Below are 22,618 nucleotides of genomic sequence, written 5' to 3'. Positions count from 1 at the left end.
GCTTCCTCTGCTTACATGTGTACTTCCATCAGTATGGAATCCCTTTTTTGTCAGAATTAAATAAATATGCCTTTTGTGATACAAATAGTCATATGAATAAATGCAGGGGTATTTATGAGTCAATAAATTGTGAAATAATTGAATAATTTAATTATACTCAACTCATTATAAAATGCTATTTCATCATACTCATTTTCACAATATCTTTGCATTTAATTTCATTTTAAATGGCTTTTCTTCAAAAAACTACTTATTTCATATTGTTCTTTTCAAATAATTACGCAAAGTAGCTCTTTTTTCCTTTTTATTTCATGGCAACAGTATTCATTTTATAATGACACTTATTTCATGTTGCATGAGCTGTCAGTCAACACAAGTGGGGTTGAACCTATTCAATGATTGGCTAATCCTTTGCTATTGATTAATTTGCCTGGATCTGGAAGTATTTTTCTTCTTTGAGACTACCTGCTAGCAAATGTGTGTGGCAAAATTATGCAAGCTTTCATGCAGCATACTGAACCAACAACCAACAACAACAAACACCTCAACAGACTGCCAGATACAATGCTTACTTTAGCTTAGCCAATCAAATGCATTAAGTGTTTTAACATCCTGTGCTAGTTGATTATTTGTTTTGACAGATAAGTGCACATCAAAATGTTCACAAAAGTTTTATCTTATCAGTTGCCATATTCTATGAGAAATATTCCCAAAGGCTCCTGGCTAACTTTTTCATTTGATAGCTCAGGGCTTCGTTTATATAATACTGGCCTTATTTCAATTTTGTGTCACACTTTGCCAGCCAAACATCAATTGAAGATTTTGAATAAAACCTATTATGAAATGTAAATGAAATTAAATGTAACAGTGTTGTTGGTAAAAGGAGTATGATGAAATAATATTTTGTTTTATTTTATTATCATCAATTTATTATTGAATTAATTAAAATTTGTACTATATTATGGTACAAGCTTTATAAAAATTTGGAATGAATTTCTGGGAATTGGAAAATAGGCAAACAAATATGTGTTATGCATATATACATTTTGTGGAGGATAGGTAGTTTATCAGTAAAGAGGTAGGCGAATATAATACATGCATTCATACGTACATACAAACATACAAAGATGATTTGTGACCCACTCTGCCCCTGTGTTAAATGGGCCATTAGAAAAGGTAAAGATTGAATGTGTGTAGTGTGTATTTGTTAAGAATGAACTCTCCTGTGTCAGCAATGCTGGCCTGTCCCCTAAGCAACCTCAGCACTCGGAGCAAGTATGTCCACACTGTCATCCGCCCGCTTTCCTGAATGTCGTCCCCTGTGGAGAGAGTTCACTTTCTTCCTCTCTCTCTCCCTCTCTCTCTGCCCCTCTCCTCCAGCTTTGACATGCTAAATCTGCTGTTTTCTTTTCCTCTTCTTCCTGCGGAGAGGAAGTTCTCATTGACGAGGCTCGGCTTTCTCCCACAGCTCCCCAAACTTCACCCCCGTTTGGTTTGTTTTTATGCTTCGGACAAAAGCCCGGGGGCGGGGTTTTTTCTCCACTGCACTTCCTTTCGCGCTCTCCCCTTTCAAGTGTCCACAGCTGAGGAATTTCAGACGCCGCAACCCCACCCATTTTTAATAAGTGCGGCGTCAGCTTTAAATGCTCTCCCTTCCACTCAGACATATTTAATGAATGACCGTTTAAAATCAAGCTCACTGCCAGACTGATTGTTTGCATCCCAAATCCTACAAACCAGTATTATCAGCACATGTTGTGAGAAGTAACTTTGTAATTTTGTAATTTGCTCCTTGAAATCCCACTGCAGTTTTTTTTGCTTAGACTTGTTTGAAACTGTTATTTTGTGTAACTATCCCAAGGATTGGCAAATTAAAGATTTAATGCAGCCTATGGAGCACTTGACTGCACTGAGAGCTAGGACTTTAGCTGTGTGTACCACACAGAAGCTCTCTAACATAATTCCCCTGGTAGTTGAAAATAAAAGCTATAAGCCACTGCCATTATGGGGTTTCCTGCTCCAGCCGAGGGCTCAATGCCTGTTTAGTTGCATTTTGTTAAATGAAGTTTAATTTTAAGTGCTCATTTGCCATGAGTTTTTCATACTCTTCAAAGGTACCCTTGGGACAAGGATAAGCAAGACAAACATTGATGGGATGTTGCACATATCAGTAACATAGGCAAGTTAAAGATGTTTAAGGAGGAATTTGTTCGCTGAAAAGGAGCGCACATTGTCTCTCCCTTCCCCTCCCTCGCATAACAGTACAGTATGTCAGAGCCCATTGACCTGCCTAATAGCCTCGTCGGTGTACAATGACAGAGTGCAGTTTGATTGAGGATTACCGCCATAAAGTGCAGTGGCTACTGCCACTGCCTGTCAGAGGTGAGTCCCATGGCTTTAACAGGGCACAGCTTAAGCAAAGATTTACATAGACTCTAAGGAATTGATCTGACTCAGGAAAAGTGGTGGATTCAGTAGTATTGTCGGATTGATTCAAAGATTTAAAGGTATAGTTTTTGATATTATTTCAGTCAATATAGGATATTTTAGATTTTTCTTTATAGATTTGCAGTTTCTTAAAAAACAGGCATTAAAACTGAGAAATTTTAAGAATAATTAACTCTTCAATGGGCTGTATTATGCAAATTGTTCTTCCATGGCATAGACCAGGTGCACCATGGGAAATATGGTTCAAATGTTATAGCTCGCTGCGCTAAAAGCATTCGTGAAATTTGTCATGATGCTATTACAAAAGAAGTGAAAAGCAATATTTCAGGGATGAACGTTCCCATTAGCAAGGATTCATGAACAGCATAATGGGCGGAGCGACCATGTGCTGTCAGTTGCTGACTCAAATGAATCAAAAGATGTTCCTCTTAGTAACAGAACATGATGATTGATTCAAGTCACTGAGCCACTAACAATATCTAGTTTCATCACCCATTTAGGGGTTCCTGAAGCCTCACCCTGACATTGCTAGTTCCTGCAAACTTTTCACATGGCTTTTAAATGGATCAACCGTCCTGCCTTAAACGTTGACATTTCTTCTGACGCGTTAGAGCGGCTGCTTCGGATCTGAGCTCGTTGAGCTCACGCAAAAGACTTGACACTAACCTGCATCTTTCATCAGTGTAAATACACTCAACCCCTTCTCCCCTTTCCCAGAATTCCTTGTTAATCCATTAGTTTGTAAGCGAACGTGTTAGGGGGTAGGAGCAGCGCCTGCGTGGCTGAGTGGTTTTATTAGCTCGGAGGCCTGGTACGCAGTTCATCAAATCCTGCTCTGGCAGTGACAAAGACTTCCCCATCGCTGCCGAGCAGAGAGGTAATTAACTCCTGCAGTTAAATCCGACGTGAAGAGGCCCTGTTAGATGGAGCGATGCTTGTAGTGGTCTTGGCAGGTGACATATTAGTCTGTAAATTTCTCAGCCCAGAGAGCTGCCGCTGCTTCTGGAACCTGCTATTGTTATTATTATGATCTTAATGAGGGAGATGGTTATTACCGAGCGTTTTGCCGGTTCTTCTCATTGCCGCCGTTGTAATCACAGCAAGCCGTATGGATAGCATTCAGCCTTAATTAAAAAGATGAATCCTCTGTTCAGTTCGAGATTTTGCTCGCGGTGGAACTGTTTTTGCAGTTCTAAGTGCTGTTCGCGTGCCCTGCTGTGGTCATCGCCATTGCTGGTAGCGCTTCACCTCAAGGTTGATTGAGCATTGTTTCTGTTTTACTTGTTGTAGTCGTGACAATGGCAATAGATCTAGAAGTTCTTTTATCATTAAATTTTATCACTAAAGTCTTCTTTGTCATCTAAGAGAGGACTACACAAAATGTGGACTCAACAAAGTAAATATACTTAATCTCGTATCTTCTTCCTCAAAATTCCTTGTTAATCGACCTGTGCCTAAATGCGATGGGGGTAGGAAGAATCATCTTCTCGTTTATTTTACAGATCTTTACGTTCTGAAGTTAGCTTATTTATTTTTCCGCGTGGTTGTGGGGTGTCTGCCTCCGCGGCGGCCTGCGGTCGTTTGGCGGTGGGGTTCGGCGGGTGGATGCGGCGGCGAGCAGATGGCGAGGCGTCTGGAGTGACGGCGGAGGCCCGGCCGGATTGGCGGCCCCTCGGGAGGCTTGTCACTCGGAGCGCCAGCCTTGTTTGTCCCCTATCGGAGCGAGCCCTTCTCTCTGTCACTCACCCAGACAACCAAAACAACGGCCCCTTTCTGCTACCCTTATCAAGCAGCCGGGCGGGGTCAGGGGGTCGGCGGCGCACCGAGCATGCTCGCCCGCTCGGTTATCGATTTCGGGCCGCGCGCGTTACTCCACCGGTCCTGCGCAAACGGGGAATGAGAACGGGGCGGTGGGGGGGGGGGGGGGGGGTGGAGATGGAGACGGAAAGATAGAGTTCTGGGGCTCCTCAGAATCTCTCTCTCTTTCTCTCCACCGGTCGGAAACAAACCCGGCCCTTTCTCTCCCCTTTTCCAGCGCCATTCAGCGCCATCGATCGGGCCCACACCCTCCCCTCACCCAGGGGACTCTGGGAAGGGAGGTTGAGAGCGGGGTCTTTTGTCGGTGTCCACCGTGGTGGACTGAGAAGGCTGACAGCGGCGATAAAAACATGTTTCCGCTGTATTGTCCATTGCAGACATGCTGTTCACAATGTGTAACCTTTAGATAGCTCGCTAGACTTTAACCCTTCATCTGCCGCGGTTTCCCAGCCCTCTCAACCAAACTGCTGCAGGGGGTGCTCCTTCCAGCCCTGTTTTGATGTCAGCATGACTGCGACAAGGAGTGACACGGTTCCTCTCTGAGTACGACACAGAAATATAGCTTAGCTCGGTTACCCAAACACAATGCACGAATGAATTGCCTTTAACCACCACTGTTCAGTCTTATTCACGGATCTCAAAGAGCTGCACAGTAAGGAAGTGGACATCAGGAAGTGTTTCTTCACATAAGAAGTGTAATCGTTGTGTGGAGTAGCCTGCCAGGTCATGTAACTCGGGCAGAAACTCTGGGTTTTCAAGACCAGGCTCGATAAGCTGGACACTATCCAGTTTGTAGGTAAACGGTGAGCACTGGGTACCTTTTAGTGGCAGGAAAATGGCAAGCATTGTTGGGCTGAATGGCCTTTTCTTGTCATTATATTGTGTCGTGTTGTGTTGTGTTGCAATGTGGGGGTCAGGGGAGGTTTGGGGGGCTCACCTTGGCCCATGTCTCCCAGCCTGCAGGCACGGGCCTGTATTACATGACCACTCGCTCAATGTACGGTTCTCACCATAGGAGGGAAACAGTCATCCAGGCACCCCAAATTCAGCCCATTTTCCAACATGTGTCATGGAATAGCCCAGGCCCCTCGCTGACGCACACGCATGTGCATGTGCTTGTGCCGCAGGGAGGAGAAGGAGCGCTGGATCCGGGCGAAGTACGAGCAGAAGCTCTTCCTGCTGGCGCTGCCGCAGTCGGACGTCCCTCTGGGCCAGCAGCTCCTCCGCGCGGTGGTGGAAGACGACCTGCGGCAGGTGGTGCTCCTCCTGGCGCATGGCACCAAGGAGGAGGTCAACGAGACGTACGGCGATGGCGATGGTCGTACCGCCCTGCACCTCTCCTGCGCCATGGCCAACGTGGTCATTACGCAGCTCCTGGTCTGGGTGAGTGTGACGGCGGGCGACCGCAGTAGACTGACAACCTACTGCGTCTACTGCGTCTACAGTCTACTGCGGTCAGTTTAAGGAAAGAGCAAGGCTCTTCAGTAATGGGCCTAACAAAGCCAGAGGGCCTCATCACAGTTGTAGAGTGACCAATTCCATTGGTTTAAGCTGTGCATTTAGTATATTAAAACCTGTGGTCTATTAGTCACTCTGGTAATGTTTTATCTGTTTATACTATGTACCTTAACAAATTTAAGGGAAATATGGTCTCCTACATTCTTCTTCTGTTTTCCTAAGCTCTGATGGAAACCTTATCTTTAGCCTGGAATTGTCCAATAGCAGGACTCCTTGAAATAAAGGGTGGAGCTGTGATGACTGGAGAGTAAAGATGCTATTACATATCATGCTGGGTCAACAGTGCACAGTGCCTCCCGCCATTGTTCTTACTTTGTCTTTGTCTCTCTCCCTTTTTCTCCTTCCGTTCTGACCTCTCATTCCCTCTCTACCTTTTTTTTCTTGCTCATCTTACCTGCTGTCTCCTTCTCATTCCCCTTTCTTTTTCTCTCCCACTCTTCTTGCTATCTCTTCCTCCCCTCAGTACGGTGTGGATGTGAAAAGCCGGGACGCGCGGGGCCAGACGCCGCTGGCCTACGCGCGGAGGGCGTGCAGCCAGGAGTGCGCCGACATCCTGCTCCAGCACGGCTGCCCCAACGACGGCGCCGGCCTGGTGCCCACGCCCAACACGGCGCGCCGCAACCCCAACGCCAACAACAACGCCCAGTGCGAGCTCAACCGCAGCGCCAGCTTCATCTAACGGCGCCGCACGCGGACGCGAGGCCGCACCCCCTCCCCCTCCACACAAACACGCGCACTGTGGCACCTGACGCCCCCTAACCCCGTCCCCTCTCCCCTCCCTCTGTGTCATGTGACTCGAGTGGCCCCGGGGGTGACGGGGGAACAAAGCGCGGAAGTCCCGCTAAGGGAACCCCGAAGAGCAAGGGCTTCGGTGGGGGGCGAGCCCTGAAGCCCCAACGCTCGTGATTTATTAGGGCCATTACAAAACCATTCCCAAAAATGTTTTCACCCTTTGGAGGAAAGCCAGGAGAGCACTCCTGTTGAGGGTAAATATCACAGGTACAGTGACAAGAGACTGGTTAACATCAACTTCACAGCTGCATCAGCGCTATTGACTGGACCATTACTGTAATTATTGCTATTAATATGGCTATTATTAAAGTTTAAACTTGTGCTTTAAGAAGGGTAGGAACTCCACGTAGCGCATTTAGCGAACGCTCACGCTAACCAATTCAGAAGGGATATGAGATGGATGGATGAGGTGAGTGTAGTATATATTCAGCCAATATTAGCCTGAGAAAAGATGAGCCATTTGTGTAGTTTCTAATTTTAGTAAACATGTCTGTGAACATTTATCTAGAGCGCAGTGGTGCAATTTGGATCGACAGCTGTCAGGAGAACCGTACGGCTCGTATGGTCCACCTCAAAACCGCTATCGATGGACCTCTCTTTCCTTACCTCTATGACATCTGACCATGCGAAGGACCGTTTTCTGGACCCAGATGGCCCAGGTACATGACTGCCACTTTTCCTAGGCATGTCCTGATAGATAGAGTCTGAAAGTAGCCCACTTCTGGTGTACAGCAAAGCTTCTGCAGATCATTCTGCAAAGTTTAGGAGGGCGGGGGGCTTGGTGGTGAGGATGGCCAGGTTTGAGCGTTTATTTATATTTCTTTCTCCAGGTCCCATTCTCAGTTGTCTCTATTGGGTTGTGGTGCTGTAGCGAGCCGTTGTTTGGTCTTACCGTCTCTAAGTTTCTACGACTGCCTTAGCGACTTGCCTTGACCGCTGGCTTTAGTGAGCACTAGAGCAGCACTACAGTAATGCAGTATTCCTCTGCTTTCTGCTATAGCAATGAGTTTTTTATTGCAGGGGGCCCTTGGGTCCAGACTCAATAGCATCAGACTGGGACTTCAGGGGTGTGGGGTGTCTGTGTACGTCTCATCTACAGTTCACTGTTTGATTCAGAACACATTTTGGTCGATTTGATGTTCAGTTACCCATACTGACTGCTCAAACCTTGAAACAAAACTATGAAACCCCATTTCAAAGCAAAACAGGAAAATATTAAGAATCCATTATCATCAGAGCAGAGCGTATTCCTAATTCTGTGCAGAAATGGTGAAAAATGTCCTCATTTCTAAAGTGTAGTGATTTCCTACATCCAAAAGTCTTGGTGGGCATAACCCAGAGCTGTTCACATTAGCCTTGCCTAGTTAGATGCCTTTTTTGCCTTTGCACATTGCCTACCTGTCCTTTATCACCGCTGTTGAAACCAAAGTTCAAACCTTGCCTTCACTGTCTTTTTTAACAAGCAAAAAGATTATTCACTGCAGTATTGTTGCCTCAGAGAGTTGGATTATTTTGCCATAAGATATTCTGTGATAGAATGTACCGGAATGATCTCCGTTCATCTGGACCAGTTAGGCACAGATATCAGTTTATCAGTCAATCAGGTTGTTGGTTTATCTTGACCAGTAATGACTGTTACAGTACACTTTTAGATTTAGATTACATGTGAATCCAGACTTATTCTCATTCATATTATTCATATTTCTCATTCATGTTTGTGTTAAATTTCCCCCATTTTAAGTTGTTTTAAGTTCAATGTGTAGTATTAGTTTAGTGAGAAATGTATATTTTGCTGTAATAGTTGCATAGTACTGCACAGAACTAGGAATTCTTGAATGCCCCCTCCTGCACAAAGGAGTCATCAATGCACAAAAATGTATATACGCTATGTATTTGTTGCAAGAAGACACTCCACCACTAGTCATTTTACACTGTTTTCCCTCTGCCATTCATAGTGGTCTTTGTAAGGTAATGCTGAACTGTTGTATGGACAGTGAGCTGTCTGGGGGGGGGGGAGGGGAGAAAGGGGTGAGACAGGCTTCCATCTGGATGCAGACCTCAAAGAAATGCATTCGCTCCACATATGAAAGTTCTTTGAAGGCCACATCAAAGAATGCTTCATTTTAATTCATGAAGGGAAAGTCCCAGCCGCTCGACCGCCACTTGTCAACTGATCCGTGAACTTTAGAGAAGGAAGCCCCTGTTACGCTGCTCCCGGGTGTCACCGCATCATAGTTTGAATCATCGTCATCTCGTCAGCGTTGTAGTGGTGTTTAGGCCTGTATTCCCGCCTCCATGGTCCTTCTGTGTTTGTAGCCTCTTCAGTGTAATGGACGACCCCTGCTGCTTCCTGTGGCCCTGTTCGCTGTCCGCTGCTCCTCCGCGTGACGTTTCCCCGCAGACTCTGTGGCGCTCCTGCTTGCGCGCGCGCACTGGATGATTCCGAACGATGGCGTTTGAGTACGCGAGAAGAAGAAAAAATGCAGTGTTTGACTAAATGTGTCAGGACATTTTTAAAAACGGTGTTGACGTGTACAGAAATATGTAAAAAGTAGCTTTTCCTCTTGCAGCTGACCTTTTAGTCCCTAACGGCGTGTGTGTGTGTGTGTGTGCTTCGGATGGGACTTCCTTTGAAATACTGTCTCCCTTTGCGCGATGAGGCCGAAGAGCCAGTTTGACTTGCGTTGTCTGTAATTTGCGCAGAATTCATGCGCCGGGGAGAAATCAAGGGGTTACTGAAGCCTAAAACCAGTTTCACCAGTTGGGTTCAGTCTCAGCAAGGCCAACACGCATATTCTTCTTGTGTCTTGGTTGTTTTCATGGCATAATCCCAGTGTAATATCCAGCCATCTGACTATAAATGGGTTGGACACAACAGTCCTCTCTTGTCTGGGCCCCCCTCTGACCAGGGCTAACAAGCCTAGAAACTGAGCTGAATGATGGCATCATATTTCCCACTTAATATTTGCGATTTCACAACCAACAAACAAACTGTATTCCAGGGGTGTAGAACTCCAGTCTGAAAAACTGCAGCGTTTGCTGGTTTCTGCTTTGTTTCAGCACTTAAGTGTTTCATTTAAGTCATTGATTGATCAAACGGTCCATGCGCCTTGCTTCCAAGGCTAAAACTGTCTGTTGATTGAAGGGAAACAACACAAAGCTGCAGATATTGCAGTCCTCCAGGACAGGAGTTTGCAATCCCGGCTGCAGTCTGTTTTACAATTAATATGGTGATACAGTAAGGAACTGACTCTGGTTTGTTTAACCTCAGTAACTGGCCTTGGTACAACTGTGGATTTACTGCAATGAGTGCTTAAGGACACTTAAAACCAAGTCTAATTGATGGATGGTTTTATAGTCAAGGTTTAAATTAAGATATATGTGTACCTTAGGGCAACTACCATTGGTGAACCCCCAAAAACCCTTATACCCTGTATGTTTCCTGATTTCAACACCCCCTCCATTCCATCATATTGAATGGCAGTTTTTCCCAAAGAACATTTTATTGATAGACTGAGTATGCAGGTCAATGAACATAGGATTGGGAATAATGCAAAAGACTACAGGGCACCCACCCCTCTTGTTTTAGGCTAGGAATGCACTGGGACTGCTCGAGATAATTATTTTAAATGAAGAAAAATCAGTCAAGCGGAGTTGTGAAAGGGATCTGGGTCAATCCCTGAAAGACAAAAAGCCAACCAAAATGCTTTCAAGAACGACCTCAACCCTCCGAGCTGTAGCCCCAACCTCTACATGAACCACCCCCCCTTCCCCCCCACCCACCCTCAATGACATTTTTGTTTTGTTATTGCATTCTTCTCTTTATTTTTTATTGTATTTAAGGTACTATGGTTAAGTCTCAATGCGTATACATTGTCTGACCGTGTGAGGTACTGTGTATAATAATGTACATTTGACATATTTATATTGCAGTATGTAAATATTGATTTTTGTTGTTTTTTCCTGTTTTTTTTTTTCTTTTCATTTGAGAACATGAAACAAAGCAAATTCAAAAGAAGAAGACAGTTACTGTTTGTGTGCTTGGATGACTGTGGACATATTAATAAACACTCCAATAAAATAATGTAGCCTTCCCAGAAGTGGGAGTAACAACCACAGGCTTGGATTTATTCATTTTTCTCCATTTCACACAAACACTGTAGCATAGGTTTTTGGCTCATGCTACCTTGTGCAATTTTCTAAATGTTGGGCATTGCATGAGAGAGTATATTATTACACAGAAATATACACAGAAACCTTTCTTTTTTTCATTTTTACATGACCATGATGCACACTGAAGAATATTCTGGAAGAAGTTGAAAGTGTGGAACTAAACTTGTAAAATAGACAGAACTGGATTAAGAACAGAGAAAAATAGCTCAGCCATGACCTTTCCTATATTATAGTGCACTATTGTACTGGCCTTACAGTATCTTCTCCCAGGTGAACAGTGCTACATTACAGGGCTATTGCTTGAATCTCATTGGAATTAATGTGTTGTGGGGGGGGGGGGGACTTACAACAACATTGTCCACGTATGTGAGTAAATGCTCACTTTGGCAGGTGTCCATAATTATTTACATATATATTCCCCGTCTTTTGCTTCAGTTTGAAATGGAGTCCCCAATATGTTGCCCAGACTGCTGCTGAAACATGAGAAGAATGCGGATGAACATGTCTACAGAAACAGTCACACTTTGGGAACAGGATGTGGTTCATTAGCCAATCCCAGTCCTGAATCTCTATCAGTCCATAACAGATGAAAGGTGGATTGCACGGTCGTGTTCATATGTGAGTCTCATGAATCAGCGCATTGGCTGTCAGGGCGAGGGGAGTACAGGCAGGGGTCCCCCAACCCCCACAGCTCCTCTATGCCAGAGTTCTAGTAGGATCTCCACCAGGGGAATGTCAAGCTGGTCCTCCGCAAGACCCGAACCTGGCACTTGGCTGCAGAAGGGGACCTGTTTCACGGGAGATTACTATACAGAGCTGGGCTTAGTGTCAGAGAGGAGGAAAGAGGAAGAGTGTCAATGAGGAGAGGTGAAGCAAGCCTAATCCTCCCCTCAGTCCTGGATAATCCCATTGCAGCAAATAAACACCCATCTCTCCCCTCCCTCCTCTCCAGTGTCTTTTGTCCTCTTTCTCTTTGTCCCCTCTTCCTTCCTCCACGTCTCCCCGTGGAGATGGAGAGAGTGATAGGGTTCAGCCGGCTCAACCGTCCCCGCAAACACAAATGAACTTCCTGCTGGGTCGAAACACTTTTTGTTTGACTCTTCCACCTTCCAGCCTTGCAGAGCTGGTAAGTGACAGCAAGGTGAAACACTAGTATTGTACCTCATTGGGAAAGGGGTAGTTGTTTCTTGTTGAAAAGTATGTGTAATTTGACATTTCCTCATCCATGATAAAAGTAGTTTAGAAAAGTTATTCATAACACTACAGAATATAACAATATTCTACTGGGTTTACTATAGCAAAGTTCATTTGACTGAGTTTGCGATCTTCAAGTGATGGCAAAAGCATTTTGTAAAGGTAGTGCAATAGACAGTTGTCTATAATTTGCGTAATGCATTTTATGATTTCGGTGGTATTCTAATGTGTGTCAGAGGTCATGGGTTTCAGGCACTATAACTGCTATATTAAACAAGCATACTGATTGCAATGTAATGCTGCAAAATGATTCTATGAATTATGGCTAATATTAATGCAGCACTCATTTTGATTTGAATATAATTTCTAGCCCTGTACTTCATGGAACTCAAACTTATGATAGGAACAAATCCTCTAGCAAAAGAAAAATTCTTAAAGAGCTTGACAGTTTGATTTACACTTCCTTTGAATGTTTTGAAATTAAGAAGCTTAAGACGTTTGATGTGAATGGAGCATGATTATTTGTATCTGTGTGTGTGGCTCTATTTTCTGAAACAAAACTTCTGTCACCTTTGAGGTATCAAAAAATGTATGGACCACAAATTAAATGTAGGTCTCTGATGGAATAATACATTTAAAATCATACATTACAACATACATTTTGATCAGAACAAAACATGGATTGCATTTTGATATATTACAAAGAATCAACAACAATCTTCTTTCTGCTTGTGCCTTTAACAGCAGGGGTGTCTGTTTCAGAGAGCTAAAAACCAAAGATCCCCCCTTCCCATTCACCATTCTTTTTGGAGGTGAAAGCCCTTGGATTGTTCCGGTTTAACAGACTCTGTGTGAGGTGTGGTGATTAATGGAATTAGCCATTTCACAGTCACAGGAAATGGGCCCCCACTGTAACAGCCCCTTTTAATGTGTTTATTTATTCACCATCATGTAGGAAAGTGCGAGTGGTGATCCGCGGTGAATTGGCCCTGTCGTTACACTGCTGTAGTGAAGCCTAAATTGATTCAATTTAATTGCCCAGGAAGATGGAGCGCTCGGAAGTAGCTTGTTTGATTATGGCTGTAAAAGTGAACGAGAGAGGAGATTGCTCTGCCCGCCCACCTCAACGCAGACAAATTGCCTGAAAGAATACAGAGGAGGGCTCATCTCTGCTGGGTGAACACAAGTACCTGTCTGGCTTTTACCTGTGCATGTCAACATATAGAAAGTGTGTGTGCGTGCACGTACACACGTATGTGTGTGTGTGCGTGCGTGCGCGAGCATGCACGTGTGGCACGTGTGAACAGTGCGTTCATCTGTTACTTATTGCAAGGAAACTTATCAACAAGTAAATAAAAGTGTTCAGTCACATGATGAACATTCAAATATAATGGTACTTATGCCTGTTGACAAAACCTGTCAAAAGAATGTGAAGTAAGCACTTAAAACAGGAATGCTTGTGAGCAACATTGTGAGGTAATTCCATCTAGCCAAAGTAAGAACAGGGAAACTTAAAATATGAACAAATCTTTCAGATGCCACTATTTTTTATTAAGTTTTAAGTTCAAGTAAAAATATTAGCTGAATGAATTAACCCCATGTTATGGTAACACACTAAGCGCTTTGAGGAAAATAATTCAGAGAAAGCTTATTTTTGTGGCATGAAAAGTGATACCTGACAGAGAGTGGAATCCAGATGGTGAGCCTGTAAATCCAATCAAATCATTTTTTTGGCTGCTACAAGGCTAGAAAAAAAATATTTGAAAAAACTCCCTCTAGAGCTGAATTGTGAATGTAAACCCTAAACTCGTATTCAGCCATTTAACAGAGCTGGGCAATTCGGTTTCCCCTTCCACCCTCCCTCTCAGTCCTTTTATCTCCATCTCTCTTTCCTCCCTCTTCTTTTCCATCTCTTTCCCTCTCTTTAATCAGTCTCTCTCTCTCTCCCCCTCTTCCTCTCTCTCCCCCTCGCCCGCGTGCAGTTCTGTTAATTTGCCTGAGAATGCATTAGCTGTAATGAAAGCTGAGGGCCAAGGGAATCTCCAGGGTTCCATTAATCATTCCCCCTCAGACAGCCAGCCTTGATTACAAGTGGCAAGAAATTCATTAGAGCCAGGCCTCTGACAACTTTTATCTCCGCTACTAGATCTGACTCATTAGGCACCCAAATTAAAGCTATGATGCCCCTGATGAAATTCATCGCTTGTTTATCTTGTGCGATTTGATGCATCTGCCCATACATCACTGTGCGGGGCAGACACCCTACCCCACCCCAGAAAATGGGTGCGCCTGTCTTTCCCACCGTGCTGGACAGTCCGTGGGAAGTCCTGCATTTCAAAGTATCACAAAAGAAAAACTTGAGGAATATATTTCTTAATACATGTCAAAATGTGTAGAAGTCAGCAAGTGTATTGATCACTGGCACTGTGTTTTGCAATTGAACTCATATAATTATGCATAGTCACTATATATAGGGAGCTCCATTATGTTTGGGACAAAGACATATGTATTTTTCTTGATTTGGCTCTGTACTCCACTATTTTAGATTTCTAATCAAACTATTCACATGTGGTTAAAGTGCAAATTCTCAGTTTTTATTAAAAAAAAAAAATTTTAAATACATTTTGGTCACATCTTGTAGAGGTTACAGCTTGTTTTATACGTAGCTGTCCCCCTCCCCGATTTCAGGGCACCATAATGTTTTGGATTTCACAGGTGATTCTTATTAGTCAGGTGAGTTCAGTTGCTTCCTTATTGCAGGTATAAGACAGATTTCAGTATCTAGTCTTAATTCTAGGCTTTTGATTGCCTTTGGTGTCTGTTATTGGCGTTTGTAAACATGAGGATCAGAGTTGTGCCAATGAAAGTCAAGGAATCCATTATGAGGCAGAGAAAAAAAAACTCTCAAAGACAGTCACAGGCCGAACCTTAGGCTTACCAAAAGCAACTGTTTGGAGCATCATTAACTCTTTAAACCCAAAGGTGATTTTGATGTTTTTTTCACACATATCATGGACATTCTTACAATAAATAAATAAATAAACAACCAAAACTAGTTTTGTTCGCTAGACTTGTCCCTATCGGGAAATGTCAAGCTTAGGCCCGGATATGATATGCCTTAGTTGGCTATTATTTCAGAAAAAAATAATTAGCTTATTGAAAAATATGTTCACACGTCAGGTATATCATCTTATAAGTTGTAAGGAGTAACCATATCATAGAGGCATGTCAATAAGACATGCCATTGCTTTATAATGTAAAAAAAAAAAAAAATCAGCAGAATACCTGGTGGAAATATGCTCAGAGAACTGAACTGGTTAAGAAGAAAGACCACACTGCTGGGCTCAGTAATTGCAAATGGCCTGGTAGGCCAAGGAAGTCCTCTGACCAAAATTTCTCACCATAATGAAGACAACCCCCAAACACCTGTCTGATGGATCAGAAACACACTTCAGGAGGCAAGTGTGGATGTGTCAGTGACTACTGTCCACAGAATGCAAACAGAACTACAGAGGCTACACTGCAAGGTGCAAACCTTTAGTCAGCCACAAAAACGGGATGGCCAGGTTACAGTTAGCTAAAAAGAACCGAAAAGAGTAAAGAAAAATGTCTTGTGGACCAAGATAGACTTTCATCAGAGTGATGGCAAGAGCAAAATGTGGTAGCCAAAAGGAACTACCCAAGAACCCAAAGAAGCCTCAACCTCCCCTTAAATATAAAGAGAACGTGCACTTTAACCATATATACAATTGTGGAGTGCAGAGGCAAATCAAGAAAAAAAAAAAGAATGTTTTTGTCCCAAACATTATGGAGCTTTCTGTGTATATATGCATTAGCTTACTGTACAAAAGTCTTAGACGCATGTAATGACACTAAAATAATGAAATGGAAAGTTTCTAAATATTAAAAAAATACTATAAAGAGCAGTAAACAGTTAAAAACTAAATCAAATCAGTATTTGGTGTGACCATCCTTCACTTTTCAAACTGCATCAACTCTTTTTGTTACACAGTCCTGCAATTTTATTAGAAAATATATATTTAAAATATATTTATTGGAGAACTTTCACAGATTTCTGCAGTCTCTGGTTGTCTCACTTGCTTTTGTCTCTCCAGGTAATCCTAAACAGCCTTGAAGATGTTGAGATGAGAGCTCTGTGGAGACCATACCATCTGTTTCAGGACTCCTTGTTCTTCGTTTCGCTGAAGAAAAGAACCCACCAAGTACAATGACACTTCAAACTTAGATTCACAAAAAATCTCTTTCATATAGCAAACAATGGTAACCACAGTAGTCCTGCACTTCGTTACTCTTAATTCACATCACAAAGTACATCCACACCTGTGGCATTATATGTATTTCCTATTACATGGTAAATAACTGTCCTTAAACCAATGATTTAACTTGGTGAATACTGATAAATGAACAGAAACACTCCTCAATGCTCAATGGATACTTGCCTGTCACACATAGTAGACTGTGATAAGAGACTTCAATAAGATTTCATGAACCCCACTATGGGAGGTGCAACAGTGTGCTGCCAATCTTTGTTTGATGATTAGATCAAAATACATTGTTCTCCTAAAATAAACACTGATTAATGTTTACAGAACATGCTGCAGGAAATGAACAATACAAACAAATAAATGGTGAAAGAATCCACTGAGAAAAGAGGGGGCGGCCCCCAGATGAATACTGTGCAACCAAACCATGTGACTAAAACGGAGTCCACTCTGTCCAAGTGGTTTTGCGGTGAGCTTTGCTGAGGACCTCAATAAAGCAGAAATACTAGGGGAGGGGGATAATCACCCTGATTTAAACTGTTCTTCTCAACCACTCAGGTTTGAGATCCCAGCAAAATTCAACAAAAAAAATCTCTTGTATGTATTGAATGAAATTTAAGAGTCTTTCCCAGGCACATCAAACATATTTTCCCAAAATACTGACGTGAAGTGGCATAAATGGTATATGTTCATGCCTTCCTTTAAAAAATAGTCGTTATGAAAAGAAAATGTCCTACGGTCATCAACCTCACATAGTCTGTCTGCTTCATGAGAAGTCACTCCTGCATTACAAGTTGAATGTAAGGTGGTTATTTTCCGAGGTAGGAGCGAGAGGTTGCCAAATTTGAGGCTGTCACAAAGGAGACCCTGTCCTGCCCCATGTCCGAAGGGATAACCCCTGAGCTAGTGCGAAAGCAAGTTTGGCAGCCCTTGCTCGCCACCCCTCCCACCTGCGGGAGGAGCTGGTAACCGCACAACCCCCTCGAGGATCTCAACTCCCATCTGTGTGAGGTAAATATTCATGGGCTTCAACAAAACGGTATGGATGTTTCTGCAGCTTTGTCAGCATGAAGGCACTTCAAAGGCTTCTCAAAAACTTTAAAGGGGAAGAGAGTAGCGATGGTTTGCATAAGAAATATAAACACATATCAAAGTCAGTGGAAAAAGGCTGTTGGAGACTGAATGAAATGACTGTGGGAAAATGGTCCAAAGTTGCAGCGTTTGTACAGTACGTCCATAATGATGAGGAGTGCGTCTTGTCCTAGATCAGGCCAGTGTTTAAAATGAAATTAAAAAGAAGCGCATGGATGCCCCTTGAGAGAGGTGAGAACATTGAGACATTTGGAGCTGTATATTGAAATCATACTGTACCGCATAACATCATTTATATGGGGTTGCCAGATTTAGAATTTATGAAAACCAGACACCACACCCACACACACACACACACACACACAGACACACATCCTAATATAATAAAATTGGACAATAATCAGGTACACCTTCTTTGAACACTGTATATCTCCTTCATTAAGTGTTGCATAGTAGCATAATTAGCACTGCATAGACATCAAATGCTTATGTCAAAAAAGCAAGCGGGTACATTGTACGTGCCACTTGGCATGTTATGATAATGTCATTTGCTGCATCAGTGGTAGCATGAAACATCACATTCCCATTTACAGTTATTGACATAAGCATTTATGAGAGTCCCTGTACTGCTTATAAAGGAGTTGCATAGCACTTATGGAGGACTGTTTGTAGAAAATGTTGCCCAGTAATATAATTGCAATAATATGATACAAAGTAAGCCAGTGGCATATTATCAGCATATTTAAAGAGTCATTTAGCTCTGGGTCCAATCCAGCATTTGGCATGAAAATACCTTAGAAATTGTTTGTTTCCATATTAACTTTATAACTGTCACATTTTCACACAATATAAATTAAATATTGGACAATGTACATTCCCTTTCACCTTTAGAGTTTGATGGTCGGCGTGATGCCAGCTTAGATAGAATGCTGAGAGAGTGACAAGACACCTCTGAGAGGGAAATGGGCCCCTAGTTTGAAATGTGGGAATAAACAGTCAGCAGAAACAGCCGGAGCTAACAGCTCTGAGTGACCTGATTGGCCAGTCCTGACTCATGATGATAAACCATGAATTTAGCTCCAGCTCTGGTCATGGCTCAAGGCACAGAACACAGAAAGCTGACTGTAGCAGAAGTTCAAAAGTAATTGAGAAGAGGTAGATGAAGGAGACCAGTCCAGTAACTGTGAATTTAAGCAGGTAGTGGGAAGAGTATTATTTTGTGTTTCATGTGTGTGCCATCAGCATGCATGGCAGTGAAGTAGGAGTTTGAGAATTTTCCCTTTCTTCCCTTTCTCTATAGTGAATATTCAGGGAAAATGCATCTATAGAAAAAAAATACTCAAATTACACAACTATTTAGTCCAAAATATGTTGTGTTGCTCTCTCTTTTTTCTTTTCCAAGAAAAATATTTGTGGGTACATGGAGGAAAAATTGCACAAGGGATGATGAAGCACAGCTAATGCACCAGAAATCAAGGAATAATTAATTTGATTGAAAGTATAATTAATTTGAGGAATTATTGATTTTTTTTACGGAAACTCAAGTAATCACCACATTTCAATACTCTTCCCTCTTAAGTACCCAAGCTAGCTGGTTTGACTGTATTAGCCTTAGCTGGTCATAATGTACTAAGCAGTAGATAGCCAACTAAGAGGCCAACCAAAATGTCACCACTTCATAGCCTTGTAAGGAGGATCATTAAATTTAAAGGTAGAACAGATGCATTTAGACTATGTTTAAAAGTAGCTTGTTCAGAGGTAGTAGCTTCCTTGTCAGGTTGTTGTATAGGCAGGCAGTAATGTTGCTGTTTTTATTAATATAGATAGCATGTCCAGCTATTTGACGGTGTGATCAATGTATTGCAAACAGCTGTATTAGATCTGTACAACCTCAGAGCATGGATCCTGCCAGGCAAACCTGTATCCGCAGCAGGAGCCAGTGTGAAACCAGTCATTTGTTCATCGTATTGACGTTCCCTGAGTATAGTGTATCTCATGAGCAGCACCTTAATGCAGAATCTACAGGGAGGATCTTTGCACACGCCTGCTAACTTTGCCCTCTCCATTAGCACTTCAGCACGAGCACACATTCTCCTGACTTCTGACGTCATGGGAAACCAGGAAGAAAAACGTCTCCGCGTTCGGCGCTCTGAATCTAATGAGGTACCTTCCATGTGTCCCACATCTCCGATCACACAGCAAAGTTGCAGCAGCGCATGGTAGGCTGTCCCCATTCTAGTGCAAGTTTAACTTTAAGAGGTTATGAATTGCTTATGCCCTTGTGAGGGCTCAAAAAGTGAACGATACAAGTAATTGCTGAAACATAGCGGAAAGTGAAAAGCGTCCCTTTGAAACATAGCAAAATATTACTCGGTTATTTCATTAGCCCAACCAAAATATCTTGTTTCTAACCTAGACTACGCTTATAAAATGTATTCATGAACAGACACGAATTGCACTATTCGCTGAATTGTTCAATCGCACTGTATCATTGCATCTGCAATACCCGCTTAATCGAAGCATTTAAAATATATATATATATGGCTAGTAAGATCAAAGGCGTTGCGGGTCATTTTCCAATAGAACCCAACACGGTCGCCGTCGTTCAAAAGGCAGTCACGCAGTTGGTCCATCAGCTGTGTTTATGTTTCAGTCTGTCTAAAGCAAAAATTGTGATAGTGCTACCGTGTGAAAACAGATAATGTCAATGGATTTGTGACACGTTTGTTTTCTCTGAAGGTAGCTGGTTACATTGCGAAGTAATGCATTATCAGTAACTTCCATTCCCAAAGGAAACCACGCAGTCATTGTCTGTATAACTGGAATACTACTTAATAATGCTGCTTAAAATGTGTTCAACATCAATGTGATTTGTTATTTCATAACGACACTGTTAAAGCAACACCATCACATACACGATTTAGATGAGTGTTTTTTTTTTCTAAAAACGGTGAAAGGCTTTAATTATAAAGATATTTTTCAATTGGCATTGAGTTAAATGTATTTTAATATGACTGTTAGCAGGTGGATTTGTTTGATAAGTTAAAAAACAAGCCACTTTGCTCTAATTTGGTAAAAGCATGTTTCAGTCAGTTTTTATGAACAGTTTATGAATCTAAAAAATCTAAATGTTGTCAGTTCAAGTATAAGACAAATTCAATGTTGTTGTTTTTTTTATGAAGGTAAAAGTTGCAGGTATTTGTGGGGCTGTCCACCTCAACAAGTGTGTGTTTTAAACACCTGCGCTGTATGCAACTCTGCAATGAAAAGTAGATGAGCACAAATTGTGACACCAGCTTACATAGGTATCAGCTCTTACTACTGGAGCCAGTGAGGTGTACAGCAATATTTGTTGAAAATTGGTGCTTAATTGCAGTGGGAAAAGAACCATATCTCCTTAAACTGTAGGCCTCTGCTGATGTTCTCCGTTAGCTACAGGTCAGCTATCACTGAGGCCAGCTGTAATTGATCCACACGGACAGTATATTCATCAACCTCAAATGAAATAGTAGTAAAATATCAGCATAATAACTTCCCTTTATGCCTGCTCTTTCCAAGGTAGGCAGTCTGTTGTTGTTCCGATATCATTCACATTTCACAAGTCAGAAAATATAAATTTACTTTGAGTGCAGCGCACCAGAACCACATGTAATTAAAATTATTTGCTGGAATATATTACCCCCCCCCCCCCCCCCCCCCCCTAAAAAGAGAATAGCAGAAGCACAAGCATCAGATATGTTTCCATGCACAGGGAAACATTCAGTGAGCAAAATTAGTTATTGTATCTATTGTATAAACACAATGCAGGGTGGTAGATGTTACCAAAAAAACTTAATTACAAAGAGTATCTGGCATCAGCAGTACTTGAGACTGAGGTGACAGTCAATCAGTGGACGTACATACACAGGACCATACTGGGTCACATGAGAACAGCACATTGTGTATGAATCTATAGCAGGTTAGTGGTCATTCAGTTTAACATCATAAACCTTACAAAGACACTCCCAGAGACTTTACCTTCACCTAAAGTCTTTGGGACACCAGCCAGGGGGTAAAATACTACTTATTTTTTTAATGGGAAAAAATATATATCAAAACTCACCCCTACCTGAAATAGCTGGATTTGTTAACACTGAGACTAAAGTTCTGCCTCATTCAAACTCAGAATGGAGTTTGTTGTTATGTCTCTTGTTGTAATGTCTCTGTGATTTAAAGGAGGCTATTTCTACCACATGTTAAGATGCTCAGGGTAGAGGAGAGAAGGCAGGGCTTCCCCCATCTCTCTCTCTCTCTCTCTCTCTCTCACACACACACACACGCACACACATACACACACATACACACAGAGGCTCCTCCTCCCAAACTGTGATTGATTGTGAAGTTCATTACGAAGTTGTGGATGTGACCACTCTAATGGGGATCCATCACTCTACCTTGAGACAGCATGGCCTCCTAAAGAGAGATAAATGGCTCCTGCTCTCATTAACACAAATCTCTCCTTTCTCCCCTTTCCTTGCCCTGATTGGCTAATGAAAACCGCCATTCATCTATATCATCAATGCAAATTGGGTTTTGTATTCAACTGACCTACATAAACAAATGTATTTTTATACCTCTCTTTTAATCACTGGACATTTGTAAATGCAGTTATTAGACATTTGTACATTTGAATTGTCCAGCATTTATTTGAATTGTCCAGAGTTTCCTAAGATCTAAGAAACTCAAACTCAATCATCCTAATCGGACAAAAACTCTATTCCTTTTGATATATTGAAAGACTGTTTCTTTACAGCGTTTATACAGTAACTCGATAGGGCCACATGGCCAAAGAATTTTTGAGATTTTGTTGAACTCTTATGTAAATTAGTTTTTCAAAGCAAGGGAAGTTTTTATTGGAAGCATTCGGTTTCCTCAGAATGCGACTTCGTGCTGGAGCATACAAAAAATGTGCTAAACTTTATTACTTATTTCATGAAAGGGAAGCATTTTGAGAGCGAGCAAAAGAGAAAGAGTGAGGTTCGCAATTCTTACTGACACAAATCACAGGTTTACCTGCAGTGATGCGTCCTTTACATGCAATTGCATTTTACTCATTCCAACAAAATTGAGAATTAATTACTTTTATGGAGGATACAATGTTGTATATTGTTTGAAGCCGTGTGTTTACTTTTTGTGAAAACGTGATTGCCAAATTATAAAACTGAAAATAAAACACAAAAACGTTGAGGTAATCAGGTCTTGTTCTTGGCTCGTGATACAACTCAGTGTACTAATGAAGCTAATGTTAAGCTTCCGCACCT

General features: G+C 42.2%; 1 protein-coding gene across 4 annotated transcripts in view; it reads left to right on the top strand.

The window, feature by feature from the left end:
* agap3 (ArfGAP with GTPase domain, ankyrin repeat and PH domain 3) overlaps positions 1-10,694 on the top strand; it is a 243,664-nt gene extending 232,970 nt beyond the window's left edge. For all 4 annotated transcript variants that reach the window (XM_035429802.1, XM_035429801.1, XM_035429800.1 and 1 more), the window contains exons 17-18: positions 5,394-5,649; positions 6,248-10,694. In XM_035429802.1, the coding sequence (XP_035285693.1) occupies positions 5,394-5,649; positions 6,248-6,463 (472 nt within the window). In that variant the 3' untranslated portion in view covers positions 6,464-10,694. The remainder of the gene's footprint in view (positions 1-5,393; positions 5,650-6,247) is intronic.
* The last annotated feature ends 11,924 nt before the right edge of the window (positions 10,695-22,618 follow it).

This window comes from Anguilla anguilla, chromosome 8 (assembly GCF_013347855.1).
Source record: "Anguilla anguilla isolate fAngAng1 chromosome 8, fAngAng1.pri, whole genome shotgun sequence".
Taxonomy (NCBI): Eukaryota; Metazoa; Chordata; class Actinopteri; order Anguilliformes; family Anguillidae; genus Anguilla; species Anguilla anguilla.
This window is presented reverse-complemented; position numbering and strand designations above follow the sequence as displayed.